This window comes from Mustela nigripes, chromosome 12, assembly GCF_022355385.1.
Source record: "Mustela nigripes isolate SB6536 chromosome 12, MUSNIG.SB6536, whole genome shotgun sequence".
Lineage (NCBI taxonomy): Eukaryota > Metazoa > Chordata > Mammalia > Carnivora > Mustelidae > Mustela > Mustela nigripes.
In genome coordinates this window covers 47,876,521-47,893,503 of record NC_081568.1, presented here as the reverse complement: position 1 = coordinate 47,893,503, position 16,983 = coordinate 47,876,521, and the positions used below count along the sequence as shown (strand labels likewise).

The following is a 16,983-nucleotide window of genomic DNA, read 5'->3' as shown; positions in this document are numbered from 1 at the left end:
TGCACAGAAAATTGACAGTCCAAGATCGTCGAGTGTGTGCCTTGATCAGACCTGCATGGAAGCACTTACATCATAGTTCAGCCTGGAGTTCCTTTCCTTTGTGTGTGAGGAGGAGGCAGATGGGGGAGGGGAACCCGGTCCTTCGGGGGTTGAAGTCATTTCATGTTTGGGCTGGAAATGCAATTGACCCTTTTTCGTTCACTTCCTGTGGATCAATGTCAGAGCACTGTGCTGGATCCTGTGCCTGTTCCAGGGAGCCTCGTCCCCCGCTTTTAGGAACTGACATTCTTTTGTTGTTGGTTTCAGCATCCACACAGAGCTGAGCTCAGGATAAAGGCCGAGGGGCGAGAATTCATCTTGGACCTCGAGAAGAATGAGTAAGTGGACTCCTCATTTATCCATAATGAAACAATTCACTTCCATGTCAATGCCGGATGCAGGTGCCACTGTTTTGGAAGGAAGCAGTTTGTGAAATCACCAAGCCCTCAATCTGTGGTTCCTTTGCGGGGAGTATCTTGCAAAGACAGCATATCCACAATCTCTTGACTTGCTGTGAAATTACTGGACTGTTTAACGTCTTCCTTGAATTTCCTCTGACTGTATTTCCGGGGCCTCCTAGAGTTCACTGCAGGCACACAAGGGTGTGTGTGTGTGTGTGTGTGTGTGTGTGATGAAGGGAGGGATGGAATGGAGGACTTTGGCAGCTGACTTACTAGCTCCAGCACAGCGCATGGCAGGAAGTGAAGATTAGAGGAAAACAGCAGAAAGCAGAGAGAGAGGCAGGGTGGAGTGTTCTGGGATTTCGTGCTTGGAACACGGGCTGCTCCATGTGTTTTGGGTCAGATAAGTCTGAGCTTCTGCTGATAAGAGCATGGTCAGCAGTCTCTTCATCAGGCTGATTCCGCCATCTTCCTAACCTCATTCATCTCGGGTGGCTGCCTGGCTCAGAAATATTTCCACATTGATTTGCTATCGAGCACAGTTGTGTCTTGATTCATGTTATTGAGCAGGTGAGTAGACATAAAGCATGGCTGCTCGGCGGCCATTCCCAATCTGTCTGGCCACCCGAGCACTCTCCTTCCTTGGCTGGGGGATGCTGAGGCCTCTGGTATTTTCCCACTAACTAGTTCTGCCCCACAGACCTCCCAGATAAGACTGCATGGCTCAGAGAACTGCCTGCCTCCTCTTGGCAGCCTCTGGAGTCCCCTGGAAGCAGATGAGTAATCAGACGCATCACTGCCAAGAAAGGGATGGATAGGGACCTTCCCGTATCCAGAAGGATGGGAATGGCTGCTAAGCTTGGATAGGAGGCAAGAACATAAATTATTCCAAATTTGGGCTTTTGGATACTTGCAAAGGAGGGTGAGTCGTGTTGGTAGTGTGGTAAAAGCATGCCTTAAGCAGCATGGACAGGAATTGGCTTCATCCACATCTTTCCTCTGCCTCCAGAATATGGTGGCCTCCGGGAAGCTGGAAAGTTGGGCATCTCGATCATCTTTGCTGCTTTCCTCCTAACAGTGAAACCACCACAAGAATGGCTTCCTTTTGTCCCAATTGACTGGAACAGAATTGGCTGGCTCTGTCCCCAGAAGGTGTCGACTCTGCCTGCCTGGGATTTCTCCTTGTGTTGTCTTCCTCTGGTCCTGCAGGAAATGCCTTCCGAGGGTCTCTTCTTGGTGATTTCTCGGGAGTCTGCTTTCGTTTAGCCCTTTAGCTCCAGACTGAATGTCCCTCTTGCCACCCGTGGCTAATCTGTCCTATTGGGCCTCAAGAGGACACCTTGACCCTTCAGCTTCCTCTGGGCGGTCCAAGTGATGGGGGGATGTCATGGCCAAATGGGATCCCGGGACTCATTCTTTCCTCACGTTTTGGAACCTGTGCAAGAGGTCATAGGAAGTTCGAGGAGGAAGATGTCTTAGAAAACACTGGGTGCGATGGTCTTACGCTGTTGGCCATTTGTGTGATAGTCGTAGGAACTTTGAATCAGGGAGAGATAGGCAGGAACTTGTCTAAGGTTGCACAGCAAGTAATTGAGAGAGTTGAGAGTAGGATCATTTGTGTTCTTGGCTTGGGTCTGGAAAAAACACCGGTTTAGTTCCTAACTGTGTAACCTGGGTCAGCTTGCTATGATGTATGTCAGCTCAGTGTCCTCATCTATAAAACGAGGGTAGTAAGCTACCGCCATAGGGTGGCTGTGAATGAGGCAGTGTGCTCAAGACAGAGCGTGGTGAGTGAGCAGCAGGGTGCTGAGTTTTATGGTCCCACATTGACAGCTTCCGGAGCAGAGCCCTCCCGTAGTTCTACTGTCTGCTGCCCCATGCAGCCTTTTGGTTTCCCAGCGAGCAGCGGGGGGCTGGATACGGTTCCTGGCCTCCTTGAGCTGGCAGAAGGCAGGAGACTTGACAAAAATGGAAGCAGCCGAGCCAAGCAGTATGACCTCATCAGGTATCCCTGGGGGACGGCTTCCTGCTATTTTTGTCTAAATTGGGCTTTTTGTTTTTGAACATGTGTTAGCAAGCGGAACTCTAACTGCACACGACTTCCTAGTGTGTTTATTTCCCCAAGCCTGTTCATTCATGGTGCTTGTGAGTCCAGATTCAAAACAGCTCAGGGGTGGGGAGGGGTCAGGGAGCGAGGCTTTTCTGATTTTTTCCAAAGTGCTGCGTTAAAGTTTTTGTAATCCCATGATACTTGAGGGGAAGCTAGGCCCTGTGCCAGGTGACTTCTCAAGCTCTGGTTCCGAATTTCCTCAACAGATTCATTCATTGTTATTCGTCCGTTATGCATTTATAGCATTGCTGGCCCAGCGTCCCTACTGGGGACCTGGCTGTAAGCAGAACAGTTCTGCCCTTGTGGAGCTTATATTCTAGTGTCAGGAACAGTAAACAAAAGAACAAAGGGAACTGTGGTATGCCCCAAGACCACAGTGGGGGGCGGGGGGACAGGTCAGGAGGGAGGGCCTTTTCAACACGGTGGTCAGGAAAGGCCTTGGTGGTGAATTCGTATTGGAGTCAAGACCTGAAAGAGGTGAGGAAGTGAGTGTGTAGAAGACGAAGAGAAGACAAGTCCAAGAAGAGGCAACAGACAAGTTCAAAGCCCCTGATGGGTTATGAAGGTTCCCTTTCTCCGCAGCTCACCAGCCCCCACCACCCCCCCATGCATTTCCCCATATATTGGATTCTCGGGCCTCTCAAGGCAACGGCTGTGGGCAAAGACTTCTGGAACTTGTGAGGGAAGGGAGAGGACATTTCTAATTTATTTTTCATCATCCCGAGGTGTCTGGCCTTCTCCCATCAAGTCAGAGCCGGCGTGCTAATGTGTGGCCCAAAATAGCAGTGAGCAGACCTTTAATGGAATTCGCACTTGAAGAGATTGCCAAGAATGGTGAGGATGGAGGAGCGGGGGGTGGGCCAGGAGAGCAGGCACATAGCAAACAGGCCCTCAGCTCAGGAAGCAGACACCCCACGTTGTCTTAATTCGATAACATGACGACCGGCAGCCTTTTCCTTCTGTGAAGCAACTCAGGATAAGTGGATGCGTCCGCATCGGAGACACACACGCTTTACTGAGTGCGGATGAAAAGGAGTGGCGTTCTAGGGCTAATCTTAATATGGCTCTCATGTCTGACAGTCCTAGGTTCAGATTCTAGCTCTGCAGCTTACTAGCTGTGTGTGATCTTTAAGTCTCAGTTTCCTTCTCTGGGATATAAAGATAGTCCATGCCATGAACCATGGGAGGATGAAATGAGATGGTGTGTGGAAAGCCAGCACGCTGCCTGGCTTCAGTCCTACTCAGTGAATGGCAGCTACTATTATTTCTTGCTCAGGATTTTTTAACTGTGAAAGAAATACATGCATGTCGTAAAACATGTAGCAGTACCAAAATATGGTAAGTAAAAGAGTGAAAGTCTCCCACCCTCAAGAAGAATCCATTGTTAGTAGTTTGGTGGGGATACCCTGGACCTTGGCTGCGTGTGTGAGAACATGCAAACAGATACTCGAAAACACAGAAAACACAATCGCATACTGGCAGCTATTTTTGTCGGGGAGGGAGGAGCAGAAATGAGATTATACTATGTATCTTGTTCCATACTTGTTTTTCTAGACTCAACTGTACATCTGAAGGTATTCTACTCTAATAAAAGTATGTATTATGTTGCTTCACTCAACAGACATACACATAATTTGCAAAGCTTGGTGCAGAGCTGTTATTAGGAGAGCCTTACTTGTGGTTGAGGCAGTGTGGTTTGTGGAGTGAGGACTGAACTCAGAGACAGATGATGACGATCAACATGCCAGCTGGCTCTCCTGGAACTCAACATTCTTCATCTATAAAATGGGGATTTTGTCCCTGTTGGGCTCTAAGAGCTTTTTCTCACACTACCTATTTAAAGGACATGGTGTCAGTAGAATAATAGAATAGAACTCCTGACCTCAGGGAGTTTGCTTTTCATTTAGTTTAGAGACATTCAGTTTAGAGACATCTTCGAAACTAGGGCACTGGGATAAAGGCAAACGCTGCAAAACCATGGACCTTGAAGTTGAGAATGAACTCCTAGCTCAGGATTCACCACTTAGGCAACATAAACACAAGAAAGGAAATGACAGGGAAGAAATTATAGGCTGCTATTTCTACAAGCCACAAATATTGTTTCTGCATATAATTTCCCCCCATCCCTGAGGACTGCCTCATCAACCCAGAAGCTGTACTGAACAAAAATTTGTTTGCTGAAGTTAAATGGAATCTTCCTTAGCTGTAAGCATCTAGGTAGATGAACACCTCCAGGAAATGTAGGCTCTGGCTCACTCCTTTCTCCTTTATGTACTTTTTCCCAAGGAGGGCCCACTGAGCTGTTGAATCAGCTTGCAGGATGCTCATTGGACTGCATTACTCAAGGGCAGGATCACTAGGTTACAAGGTCACCTTCAAAAACACATGAGCAGCTCAACTAGTGGGCACTCTGCCCAGAGGACCTTTGGCCATGCACTTTTCTCTGCTGGTCTCTTGAGCACATTCTGGAACTCTTAATTTCCTTGGTATACTGTCCTTCCTTGAGTCCAAACGATGATAAGATTCAGATTTTGGCTTGGGAAAGGGAGAGATCTCTTTTGGACTCATTCCACTCATTGTGCTCCAGCCCAGCTAGCAAAAGGGAGATCCTGTTTGCACGAGTCTAGCTAATAAGAATGGACATTTGTTTTCTTTTGTGTGTACGTCTACCTCCAGACCTCATGGAGAACAGTAACTGTCGAGGCAGAACTTGGGCCTTTAGAGGCTCAGTGATTGTGGCGTCCACCGTTACTTCTGATGTTCATCTCTCCTCATCGCTCTAATTTCTTATTAGTCCCTCAGAGATGTCACTGTGAAGCAGACTGCTTTTGGTGTCCTGGAAGTCAAGAGACAACTTGGGAAATCAGCATTCATTCACTGCTAAGGGAGTGATCCAGAGCCCTCATTTTCTCCTTTCCCCTCAATTCTATTTGAATTTTCTAATACTGGAGGATTGGAGGAGGAACGAAGAGCAGGCAAAAAAGGAGTTTTCAGCAAGACACAGGCTGGATTAGTTGCCACCTCTTAGTGTTCCACTTCTCTTCCAAAGAAGCCTGGTGGAAATACATAGCTGATCCAGAGGAAGATCCTGACTACATGCAGGCCATGGCACTCTCTGCTGCATCCACCTCCCCAGCCTCCTCTTGAGGTGGGAGTAGGCTTTAACATCTTATCTAGGATAAAGGACTGCTCCGTTTGACCCTCTCTTGTCAGGAGCTTCATTTGTTGTTGGCAAAGTTCAATTTCCTGGATCAAAGGGAAGCTTAAGAAAGGCTTAGGCGCTATCCCAATGCTCTTGGTAAACCATGCTTCACGGAGTCTCATTGAAATGAGTCAACAGACATATGGATTACATTTCACTTAAAATACACAGGGCTTAAGAAATTAGAGGATATCATTCCTTCACCGAGTATTTGGCAGATCTAAAGCATTCAAAATGTTTTTCCAAACTCGGCACGCAGCTGGGCTGCCCATTCCCTGTGGTGGAGATCGTGTAACCCAGAGAGCCCGGTGCCGAGGAAATGGTTGAATGGATGGGTGGGGACACCAGAATTTGATGAGAGCTGCCTCCGAGGGTCTGGAATTTACTTCAAACATTTTCTCAAGCATAGGGAACTGAGTTAACCCTGCTGTGTTGACTCTGAGTCAGGGAATGTGTAAGTGGATACAAATTCCAAGCGCTGTGCTAGGCACCTTGCCTCAGAGACACCTCGTGGTCCTGTTTGAGATGTAGTTTCCAATTGTAGCTTTGGAGGCTGAGATTGGTTTCATCTGCACTTCCTGTGTTGTCCAGAACCCCTGGAGTTGAAGACCGTATGGACTGCCAGCCAATCTAAGGTGATCTTTTTGCCAGCCGAATTCTCTCATAAGCAGGTCTTTATTATTTCCAAACCACTGGAGACATGCTATTGCTGTCTTAGGGGCCATTGTATAAATTCAGTTTCGGTAATTAAAAGTGCTGCTCTGAAGAGATGCAGCCGTACGTTTGCCACACAGAGTATGAGGGAGGGTCTAGAATTGAAATAACCTAGGTTTGTTGATTCTGAAGGCCAGGAGCATGTAAGCCCGAAATTCCATAGTCCATAGAGTCGAACAGGTTCTGGCTTTGGTACCAGAGAGACCCAGATTTAGTTCCAGGCACTGACACTTCCTGGGTAGGTGTCCTTTGGCAGTCACCTGCCTTCTGAATATTTCTTCATCTGTATTCATAATAATACTCACTCCTTAGGGAGCATATACTGAGAGCCCATCACTGCAGAGGCACGTCAGTACTGTTCTAGATAATCCTCATGGCACCCCTTCGAAGAGGTGTTATTGTTATTCACATTTTATATGTGAGGACACTCAGATGGAAGGAGTTTAAGTAATTTACCCAATGTCAGCCAGAGCCAGGAGTCAAACTCAGTTCTACCCATCTCTTACTATCTCCTACCACATGCATAGAAATTAGATATTAATACCTTCATTGCAGAGTGTGCTAAGTTGGAAAAGGCCGCCCTCCCCAAGATATTCACATTCTAATCACTGGGACAAGAGAATATGTTACCTTATATGACGAAAAGCAGTCTTTGTGAGTGTGATTAAGTTAAAGATCTTGAGAAGAGATTATCCTGAATTATCTACGTGGGTCTTCGGTGAAATCACAATTATATTTGTAAGAGGGAGCAGAGGGATGCTTGATCGTAGACAGGAGGAGGCAGTGTGACCATTGAGGCAGAGACTGGACTGATGTGGCTATAAGCCACGGGATGCAGGCAGCCCCTGGGAGCCTGCTGAGGCAAGGAGTGACACCTCCCAGAGGGCATCCAGTCTTGCTGACCTGGTGATTTGAGTAGGACTATTGTCATTTTTCTGGCTGCCAGAACCGGGATTTCCTGTTGTTTAAAGGCACTGAGTTTTTGTTAATAGACAGCAGCCACAGGAAACAAATACACCTCATGAGGTTTAGTGGTAATGTCTTGGGATGTGCTCGGTCCAATGCCCAGCACATAACAAGCAGGTTTCAATACACGTTAACTTTTATTAATGCAAAAGCAAAAACAAATCTTTTCTGAAATGTCTGGGTAATGCATAGCATTGCATGTGGCCCCTGTGGCTATATCTTCAAGTATGAGGTGACAAGAGAAAAACATATTGAGAAATAGCATGTGTGGTTATCACTCATCAGCATTTCCTAAGTTCCGGTCATGTTCTCGGATGCTCCATCTGCCTTCAGGTTGCTTCTTGCTGAGGATTATGGTCACATATTAATAACGATGTCAACAATTATGGTAATCGTAGTTATTACCATGTAGAAGTTGCCTATGTAGCAGGAACTGTTCTGAGGTCCATAGATGGTTCATCTAAGTGAATCCTCACAACAACTCTGAGGCAGAGGTACTTGTATCGGCCTTATGTGGTGGATGAGGACCTTGAGTTATGGAGCACTGTGACTTGCTCAGGGGCCCCTGCGTGGGAAGGGGAGAGCCAGGATGTGAAGCCAGATCTGTTTGACTCTGAAGTCCAGGCTCTTAGCTGGGGCTGTGAACAGACAGATGTCTTCAGATGCCTTATTCTTGCTTAGTAGGCTCTGTCTTGTTAGAACTGGCATTTCTTCCCCATCCTACCCTCCCGCTTCCCTTTTTTTCTAACTGTCCTAGGCCCTGATTAGTATCCGGACTTCAATGTGGGATAGTAGTATCGTCCGGGTGGTATGCACTCGGAGCTTGCTCCTTGCACCCACTGGCAGTGTAAGCTTTGGCAAGTCTCTTCACTTCTGTGAATCTGTTTCCTCATCCACTCGGTGGGGCTCGTGATAGTGGCCACCTCGCTGGATGTTGTGTGAATTCGATAACGTAATGCTGCTGAAGGATGTACACTGTGCTTGGTGCGCCATGAAAGTGCAATAAATAGTCGCTATTATTTGTATGTTGTAGGGTCGGAAAAACAGTTAAGAACGCAGTAAGAGGGAATTCCCCTGAGTTGGTTTCCAAATGTAATTTGGAAGGGGTGACCTTAAAACGCATGGTCTGAGAGAGGAATGTCCCTCCTGCTCTCCAGCTACAGCCAGTTTGACCTCACTGTATCTCACGAACACAGCTTTGCAAGGCTCTCCAGCCAGCCAAACTGTACATCTTTTCTGTGCCTGCGGACTCAGTGCCCATCTACTCCCTTGGCAAGGCCCTGAACTGTGCGATAAGGAGGCCAGGATGTGTCCGCCGGTTCCGGCTCTCTCTCCTTCCAGGGACCCACAGCCAGGGCTGCCTGTGTAGCCAGGAAGGATGTCCATGGCTTTCTTTTGTCTCAGGCTTATTTCTCCTGGCGGCCCTGCAGCAGGAGCACGGGGTGAAATGAATGGGAGGAAGCTGTCAGCTGGCCTTAGATGGACCATGGTCAGAGCAAAGGGAAGCAGTGCCCTTGGAGGAAGTCAGGATTGATTTCTTGAGTTTGAGGATCCCTTTGCCATCAGGTTGTTTACCTTAAGATAACAACGATCACGGGCTTTCCGGTGTGGGAGCATTTACCCCGAACTTACCATTTTACCTAGGTTACTTTTTTTAACCGTTTGTAAGTTTCCATGTAAATTTACTCAAATGGGGTTATACTGTATCCTCAGTTTTATGTGTGTATTTCTTTCACTTAGAAATAGAGCACAGACAGGCGTCAAATCATTTAAAAAATTTTATACAAGAAATTCTTGGAGTGTGTGAAAAGTTTGATAATAAAATACTAGGAAAAAAATTACACACGTAATAGAGTTTTAGAATAAACAAGATTATGCTCTCTATGCTCTGCCATAGTTGGCTTTTTTATTATTTATCTTCGATAGCTTAACATATTAGCATATTTATAGGTCTGTCTCATTTTTTTAATGGTGCCATAGGATGCCACTAAATGGATCGATCGAAATTTATTAATTTCCCAATAAATGCACAGTTAGGTTTCTAATTTCTTGTTATTACAAATAATGCTGCAGTAATCAGCTGACACCTTGTCTTTGAGAACACTTGCAAGCATCTCTGTAGGATGGATACCTACAGATAGAGTAGCAAGGTCATATAGCATATATGTTGAAAATGGTTTAAATTTGCATCACTTGTACCTCTCATTCCACAGCGTCTACCCCCGAAAGGCTGTACCATTTTGCAGTCAGAAAGCAGAATGTGAGAGCTCATGATAGGCACATATCCATGTAAATTTACAGATGATTTTTTATGCAACAATTCTTAATAGCTGTTTTATATTCCATTGTATGTGTATGCCATAATTAACTTTGAAAATTTCTTATAATGAAAAATCATCAAATGCACACAGAAGTAGAATAAAATAGTGAATCCCCATATACCCACCATCCAGACTCAGTAATAATAAAGATGTCACCATTAATGTAATTACCCCATATTGATGGGCATTCAAGCTGTTTCTTTTCTTCTTCTTCTTCTTTTCCATTTTTAACAAACAGTGTTCAAGTGAACACCCTTGTATTCTTTGGAAGGTACTTCTAGAAAATCACCTTTTAGGTTTCAGTCCCTGGATCAGGAGACTTTACATGGAACACATGGATAAAGGCACATTTTCTTTGGCTTCTCTCCAAGTTACATCCTCTAGACTTGTGGAGAGAACTTGTTTTCATACACTTTCATCAATGGGTTGATTTTGGAGCTTGGGGACACTCTTTAAACCCAGCTCTCCTGCCATTTTTAAAAACAGCTTTATTGATCTATAACTCATAGGCCAGATAGAATATCCACTCAAAGTATACAATTGAGTGTTTAATAGAGTTGTGTAACTCCACATGTTCTAGTTTTTGAACATTGTATCACTCCAGAAAAGAAGCCATTAGTCGTTTTATGGGTTCAGTGTGTCCCTTGGACTTGTATGTTGAAGCCCTAACCCCAGGACCTCAGAATGACCTTATTTGAAAATAGAATCATTGTGGATTTAATCAGTTAAGATGAAATCATGCTGAGAAAGGGGGGCCCCTAATCCAACATGACTGGTGTCCTTATAAAAGGAGGAGATTTGGCCACAGACATGTGCACAGGAAGAAGGCTGTGTGAAGAGTGAGGTCATGCCAAGGACTCTCAGAAGCTGGGAGAGAGGCCTGGAGCAAATCCTTCCCTGGTGCTTTCAGAGGAAGCATGGCTCACCAGCCCCTTGATCTTAGACTTCTAGCCTCCAGAACTGTGAGATAATCAATCTGTTTTTTAAACCATTCAGTTTGTGGTCGTGTAGGCAACCCTGACAAACTAATATGAGCAGGCACTCCTCATTCTCCCACACACCCATCAGCAACAGGCAACCACTGACCTACTAATGTCGAGATTTGCCAATTTTGGATATTTCATATAAAAGAGATTATAGTGTGTGTGTGTGTGTGTGTGTGTGTGTGTGTGTGTGTGTGACTGGGCTTCTTCACTTACGGTAATGTTTGTGAGTTGTGTCCATGTTGAATAGCATGTATAAGTACTTCATTCTCTTTTGTTATATATTGTCCCACTGTATGGATATACCACATTTTGTTCATTCATTCATCAGTTGATGGATCTGCTGCCTGCTAAGCCAGAGCTAACTTGGGTCCATTCCCCAAGGTTGATTTCAACAAATGCTGGTTGAGCACATAGGTGTAAACTCCTACGCTATGTGCTATAGGGAGTATATGCAAATGCACCATCCTTGCCCTCTGGCAGTTTGCTCTCTGTGAGACAGAAAACATGCAGGCATAACTCAAGGCAAATTACAAATTTAATAACAGAGTTGAAAATACAGGGCTGAGGAGGCAGGTGGGAATAGAGACTTTCTGGGTGGGGATAGAGAAAGCTTCCATAAGGACAGTCACTTGGAGCTCTGTCTTGCAGGAGCAAGGTGGGGAGGCTGTTTTTTTGTCTTTTATATTGAAGTATAATTGATGTACAGTAGCCCATTAGTTTCAGGGTACCTGGCTTGATATTTTTATACATTTTGAAATGATCCCCAGGATAAATTTAGTTACTATCTCTCACCATGCAAAGTTATTATAGTATCGTTGACTATATTCCCTATGCTGGGCATGGCAATCCCATGACTTATTTTATAACTGAAAGTTTATACCTCTTCATCCCCTTCGCCTATTTCAAGCTCCCCCTCCTCCAATAACCAAGTTTGTTTCCTGTTATCTATGAGTCTATTTCCGCTTTTCATTTGTTTTTGGCTTTTAGGTTCCACATGAAGGTGAAGTCACATGTTATTTGTCTTTCTCTGTTTGACTTATTTCACTTAGCATTTTACCTTCTAGGTTTGTCCAAAGGAGGGGAAGCTTTGGATGAGGGAGGGAGGAGAGGTGAGTGGAAGAATGAGAAAGGAATTCAAACTGAGAAATTAATATATAAATATTTGGTCTGGATCAAGGGGAGCCAAAGCTGTACTGCTAATAATCTCTTAGGAATTCAGTATTCCAACTAACCAAATCATTTTAATTCAGAAGGGTATTATGTAGGGAATAGGGAAGGGCTTTATTTTTCCTTCCACATCTTGCTACCGAAGGATTTCAGTGCCTTGAAGCTCAATTTTTTAGTCTCTCTTATTGTTGACTTTGAGTTGGACTCTCTTCCCTCAGGTAAAACCATGTGATCAGGGAAGTAGGTGGGGTACTTCCAGGGAAGATGCTTGAAGTACACTCTAAAGTTAGGCTGTATTTTTTTTTTTTAAAGATTTTATTTATTTATTTGACAGAGAGAAATCACAAGTAGATGGAGAAGCAGGCAGAGAGAGAGAGGGAAGCAGGCTCCCTGCTGAGCAGAGAGCCCGATTCGGGACTCGATCCCAGGACCCCGAGATCATGACCTGAGCCGAAGGCAGCGGCTTAACCCACTGAGCCACCCAGGCGCCCTAGGCTGTATTTTTTTACACATGGGATGAGAAGAAGCTTTTCCTCCAGGCCTCCCCAAAGAAGGAAATTCAGGTTGAGTCAAGTAGATAGAGGTATAACTAGTGGATAGAGTCATGGACTGAGGGGTGAGCCTAAGACAGAAGTGCCTTCTTCCCAATTTAGGGATTGGAGAAAGCCTCTTAAGAAGTTGTGCATGGTGGGCGGGATGCAGATGGATGCGAGGATGTACTTTTGGGCTTGGAAGAAGTGTGGAAGTTCCACTTTCAAGACTTCTGTTTTCTCCCAAGCTGCCAGGATGCATTTAGGCTCTTCATCTAGACTCTCTAGAAATTGGAGGATATTTCCACTCCCCAACCTTTGTGCTTGGTCAATGGAGCATGAGTATCCCAAGAAAAATCTAAGGGAAGAGGGGGTCAATACTGGAGCCTCTGGATGGGTTCTGTCCTAAGAAGGAAATTGCATTTACACTTCACCCGGGAAGTACTTTGATTTTAAGAAAATGAGCTTACTCTTTCTCTGTGTGGAACTTAGTGCCATACACAGACCTTTAGCTGACACCTTGAATGCTAAATAAATGGGCCCTTGGGCACCATGGTACAAGTTGTAGGTCTTGATCAGACTCAGCTGTGGGGAGACTTTGGGTCAGAGAATCCCGGGTTCTTTTTTTTTTTTTTTTCTCTTAAAGTAAGCTCCATGCCCAACATGGGGCTTGAACTCATGACCCTGAGATCAAGAATTGCAAGGTCTACCAACTGAGCCAACCAGGCACCCCAAATCATTGGCTTTTCTGATGAGGGTTTCTATTGTACTGGGCTTGAGCTCTAGACTACTCACTGGGAACTCTTAATTTCTTGTCTTTCCTTCCTTCATTTAATAAATATTGTGAGCGCCAGCCATGTGGCAAGTGTTAGGCTAGGTCATGGGTGTTCCCAGGAGAGCAGTGGTAAGCAAAACACAGTCTCTGTTGTCACGGGGCTTAGAGCTTAGTGGAGGAAATAGGGAATCAAATTATTACGGAACAAGGTAGGGCTGTCGTGGAGGAAGTGGAGGGCATTGTGGGACCTGGGGAAGGGGAACAAACATACTCTGAACTGGAGAGAAGGGATGGCTTCTGGGAGGAAGTGAAGTAAGGAAGAAGTAGGGTTGGGGGGAGGAGGATGTGATAGAGTTGGCATATTCAAGCTGTACAAGTGGCAGAAACAAAGGCCTAACAGCAAGATTACCATGTGAAGATGTAAAGAAGTTCTTTGTGATTAGAGCAGAGAGGGAGGGGACTGGAGGAAAAGGTGAGGGAAGAAGTTGGCTAGGTAGATCAGGGTGAATCCTTGCAGGACCTCAAACGGTTCTTAAATGGCTTAGCGGTTTACCTTGAGTGCAATGGGGAGCTAAAGAGTATTTTGAAACTTAGGTAGTAATAGCACCCAAAATGTATTCGAGAAGGACTACTTCAACTGAAGTGTAGGAGGGATTCCAAGGGACAAGACTAGGGAAGTTCTAAGACCCATTCAAAAGTTTAATTATCATCTGAGTGAGAAATTATGGTGGTCGAATTTAGGGAAGAGTTGGCTGATATGGAGAGAAGAGGATGCATTACAGAGGAGTTTACAGCTGGGAGTCAAGGAGACTGAGAGATGCATTGACTCTGGGCTGAGGGAGGAGATGGATTCCAGGGCCAATCTGAGTGTCCTGACTGAGTAGGTAGCAGGACAAGGCTGCCAGCCCCTGGGTTTGTCATTAGCTCCTGCTGGTACCTCAGACAAGCCAGTCAGGTTTTTAGTTTTCTCATTAGATGAAAACAGTAATCTCCAGTCACCAACTTTGTGGGATCATGGTGGGGATCCACAAATAAAATCTAAGTGTAAAGTAGTGTCCTGTTCTCTTTCCATGACCGTAAAAGGCTGGGCAGAAGCAACGTCTGTCCTTGCCCTGGTTATCTTTGTAATTTGGGCTTTTACATAGTTTTCCCTCCTTATCTGTAATTCTAAGCACTTAATCACCCAGGAACTGGTGAGACCTCTGCCTGTTTAGCAGCTGAGGCCTCACTGGGGGCCTTTCTGGGGGTTCTCAAACCCGCTTTTGTTTAAAACAATGATATCATTGAGTGGGTGGGGCTGGGCCAGGCTTTCCTCAGCTGGTTTAAGGAGAAATAGGGTCTTTATGACTTCTGTACTTATGGCTCTTTTCCAGTCCTTTCCATAGCTCCCATGTGCCCCACTGCCCCCTTTCCTTCTTTCTCCCTGAGGTTACAGATTTGTGGAAAACTGGCAGCCTCCACATTTTCTCCTCTTGCATCAGTCTCCCCAGAGAGAGGTCCACATGGGCCAAAGGGGCTATAATGGCTGCATTATATCAGGCATGGTTCTTTTTCCAAGCCCCCTCCTCCCCTGAAAGGAAAGGCAAGTCATGGGAAGGGATTCCTTTGGAAGGGAGATTGGAATGCTAGGGAAAGAGGTGATCTAAGTGTTGGGAGAGATAGCAGACTTCTTGTATTCTAGAAGCTCTTTATCTCTTGAGTTCTTGGTGCTAAATTTGGGCTTGGGTAAGGGTGCAAAGACTGAACTAGCCTTTCAGTTATGTGGTGGGGGGAATACGGCTGGGGGAAGGAAAGCAGAAATGTTGCATAAGGACCCTTAGTTCCTATTCCTTTACTCCACTCTTCCTCTCTGTCCTCAACACACTCTCACTCGCGCACATGGACGGACACACACATGTGCGCACGTGTGCGCACGCGCGTGCGCACACACACACACACAGAGTTGCTTAAGCACCCTTCCTCCATAGATGTGTAGGCAGCTTGTTAGGGGTACTTGGAAGCTGGTTGCCTAATGGCTTTGCAGCAATTCCAGGAAGGAAGGAAGATAGGCTGTTTAACAGTGACTTGGCCTCCAGCGACCAGATGGTCATACCCACCTTCTGTGTGGTCTGTTGGTGTTTGCCAAGTGCTTTCATAGCCGACCTTGTAGGAAAGGAAAAATCATTTTCCCTCTACCTTTCTAAGTTCTTGGCTGGGAACTCTGTAACAAAAGACAGATTAACGAGAAAAACAAACAGAAGTTTATTAACGTGTACGTAAGAGATACCCAGGGAAAAATGAGCAGTAACTCCAAGAGTTAGAATTCAGGCTTATGTAGCATCTTTCCCAAAGAACAATAAATCTGTAGAGAAATGACAGGACAGAGGAAAGCAGTTAGGCTTCCAAAGATGGTAAAATGTGGAGAGGTAGATATATGGGGAACTAATGGGAGGCAGAAGAAGCTAGTCAGTAAAAAAGCTGAAGTTGTCTCTGGTGATTAACTTTTGTCCTTCTTGGTAGAGAGGGGAGGAGGGACGCCTTTGAAGTTTTGTCCTACTTTTAGGCAAATAGAGGGAGGACAGAGAGGTTTTGTGGTTTTGTTTGGTTGGATTGATTTTGGGTTTTTTGTTTGTTTTTGTTTTTGTTTTGTATCTGCTGCTTCTCAGTCGCCTTCAGTGCAAACCAATCCTCGTGCTAAAGTGGCATATTTGTTGAGTGGCCTATTCTGCCCCACTTCTGCTTCTCTGATCTTCATGATGGGAGAGGCAGGTGCTGGGTGGAGGACGGAAAACCTGTGCTTGTTCCACTCACATCCCCTAGTCTCCTGGCAGGTGCTCAGCACACCCCTGGCCTCAGTCAATATTTGTCGAATGAGTAAATGGGTTTACAGATGCAGAGCCTGAGGCTCAGAAGAGGTTCTGCTGCTTGGTGGGTGACCCAGAGTGAATTCAAACACGGAGGAATTGGGTCTTGCTGGGGCTGTGTGCCCCGCAGTTTGCATGGCATGATGCTGTTCAATAAACGGTTAATGATGAGCCTGCACAAACGTCCTTCCTCCCTCCCTGCCTCCTGGGAGTGTCTGAACGGCCAACTCTAGGATTACCTGCCACTGATCTTTAGCTGGCTTTTGTTTATTGAGACTGATGGGTTCAGAAGCGAAATACAACTATGTGATGTTGGGTGAGCTGCTTTTGCTCTTTCTCAAATTCTATAAAAGTGGATTGAGGGGAAGTATTGGACAGAGAAGGTAGCAAATGCTTTTGTGGCAGTCAACTCTGCCATTTGTATCCTGATACTTTATGGAAAACATATAGAATGTGTTGGGAAAAGAAACTGAAGTACTAGGGCTCAAAAAGGACAGGGTCTAGGAATTCATAGGCAGCCTTTTCAGGTTCCACCACTGGGGTGATTCTGCTCCAGCCATTTTCACCAGATGTCACCCACCATGGAATTCGGTGAAGTAAGACCTGATTGTCCTGGCTTGTCACTATTGACCCCAGGTGCCTGCGGTTAGTATGCAGTGAGAGGAGAACACTTTTCTCAAGGCAAATCGGGGCAGTCTTCTGTCAAGGAGGTGGCAGGGATGCTGGAGGCTGGGGTGATAGCTGTCTGCTACGATCGAGGAGGGCTTTCCAACATCTGACCTTCTTGACTGTGCCAGAGCTATGGTTTAGGAGGCCAGGAAACATGAGATGAGGTTTTTCAAAGTTACTGGGATATTCATTCAGAGTCTGAAAGGGATCAAGCACACATTTAGGGCAGGTTGGTTTGTGGTCTTCATCCCTGTGCTGTT

At 45.6% G+C, this 16,983-nt stretch overlaps 1 protein-coding gene across 1 annotated transcript in view; it reads left to right on the top strand.

The window, feature by feature from the left end:
- The window catches only part of ADAM19 (ADAM metallopeptidase domain 19), a 79,714-nt gene that overhangs the window by 6,897 nt on the left and 55,834 nt on the right, over nt 1–16,983 (top strand). The window contains exon 3 of the mRNA XM_059417247.1: nt 307–377. Within this exon, the coding sequence (XP_059273230.1) occupies nt 307–377 (71 nt within the window). The remainder of the gene's footprint in view (nt 1–306; nt 378–16,983) is intronic.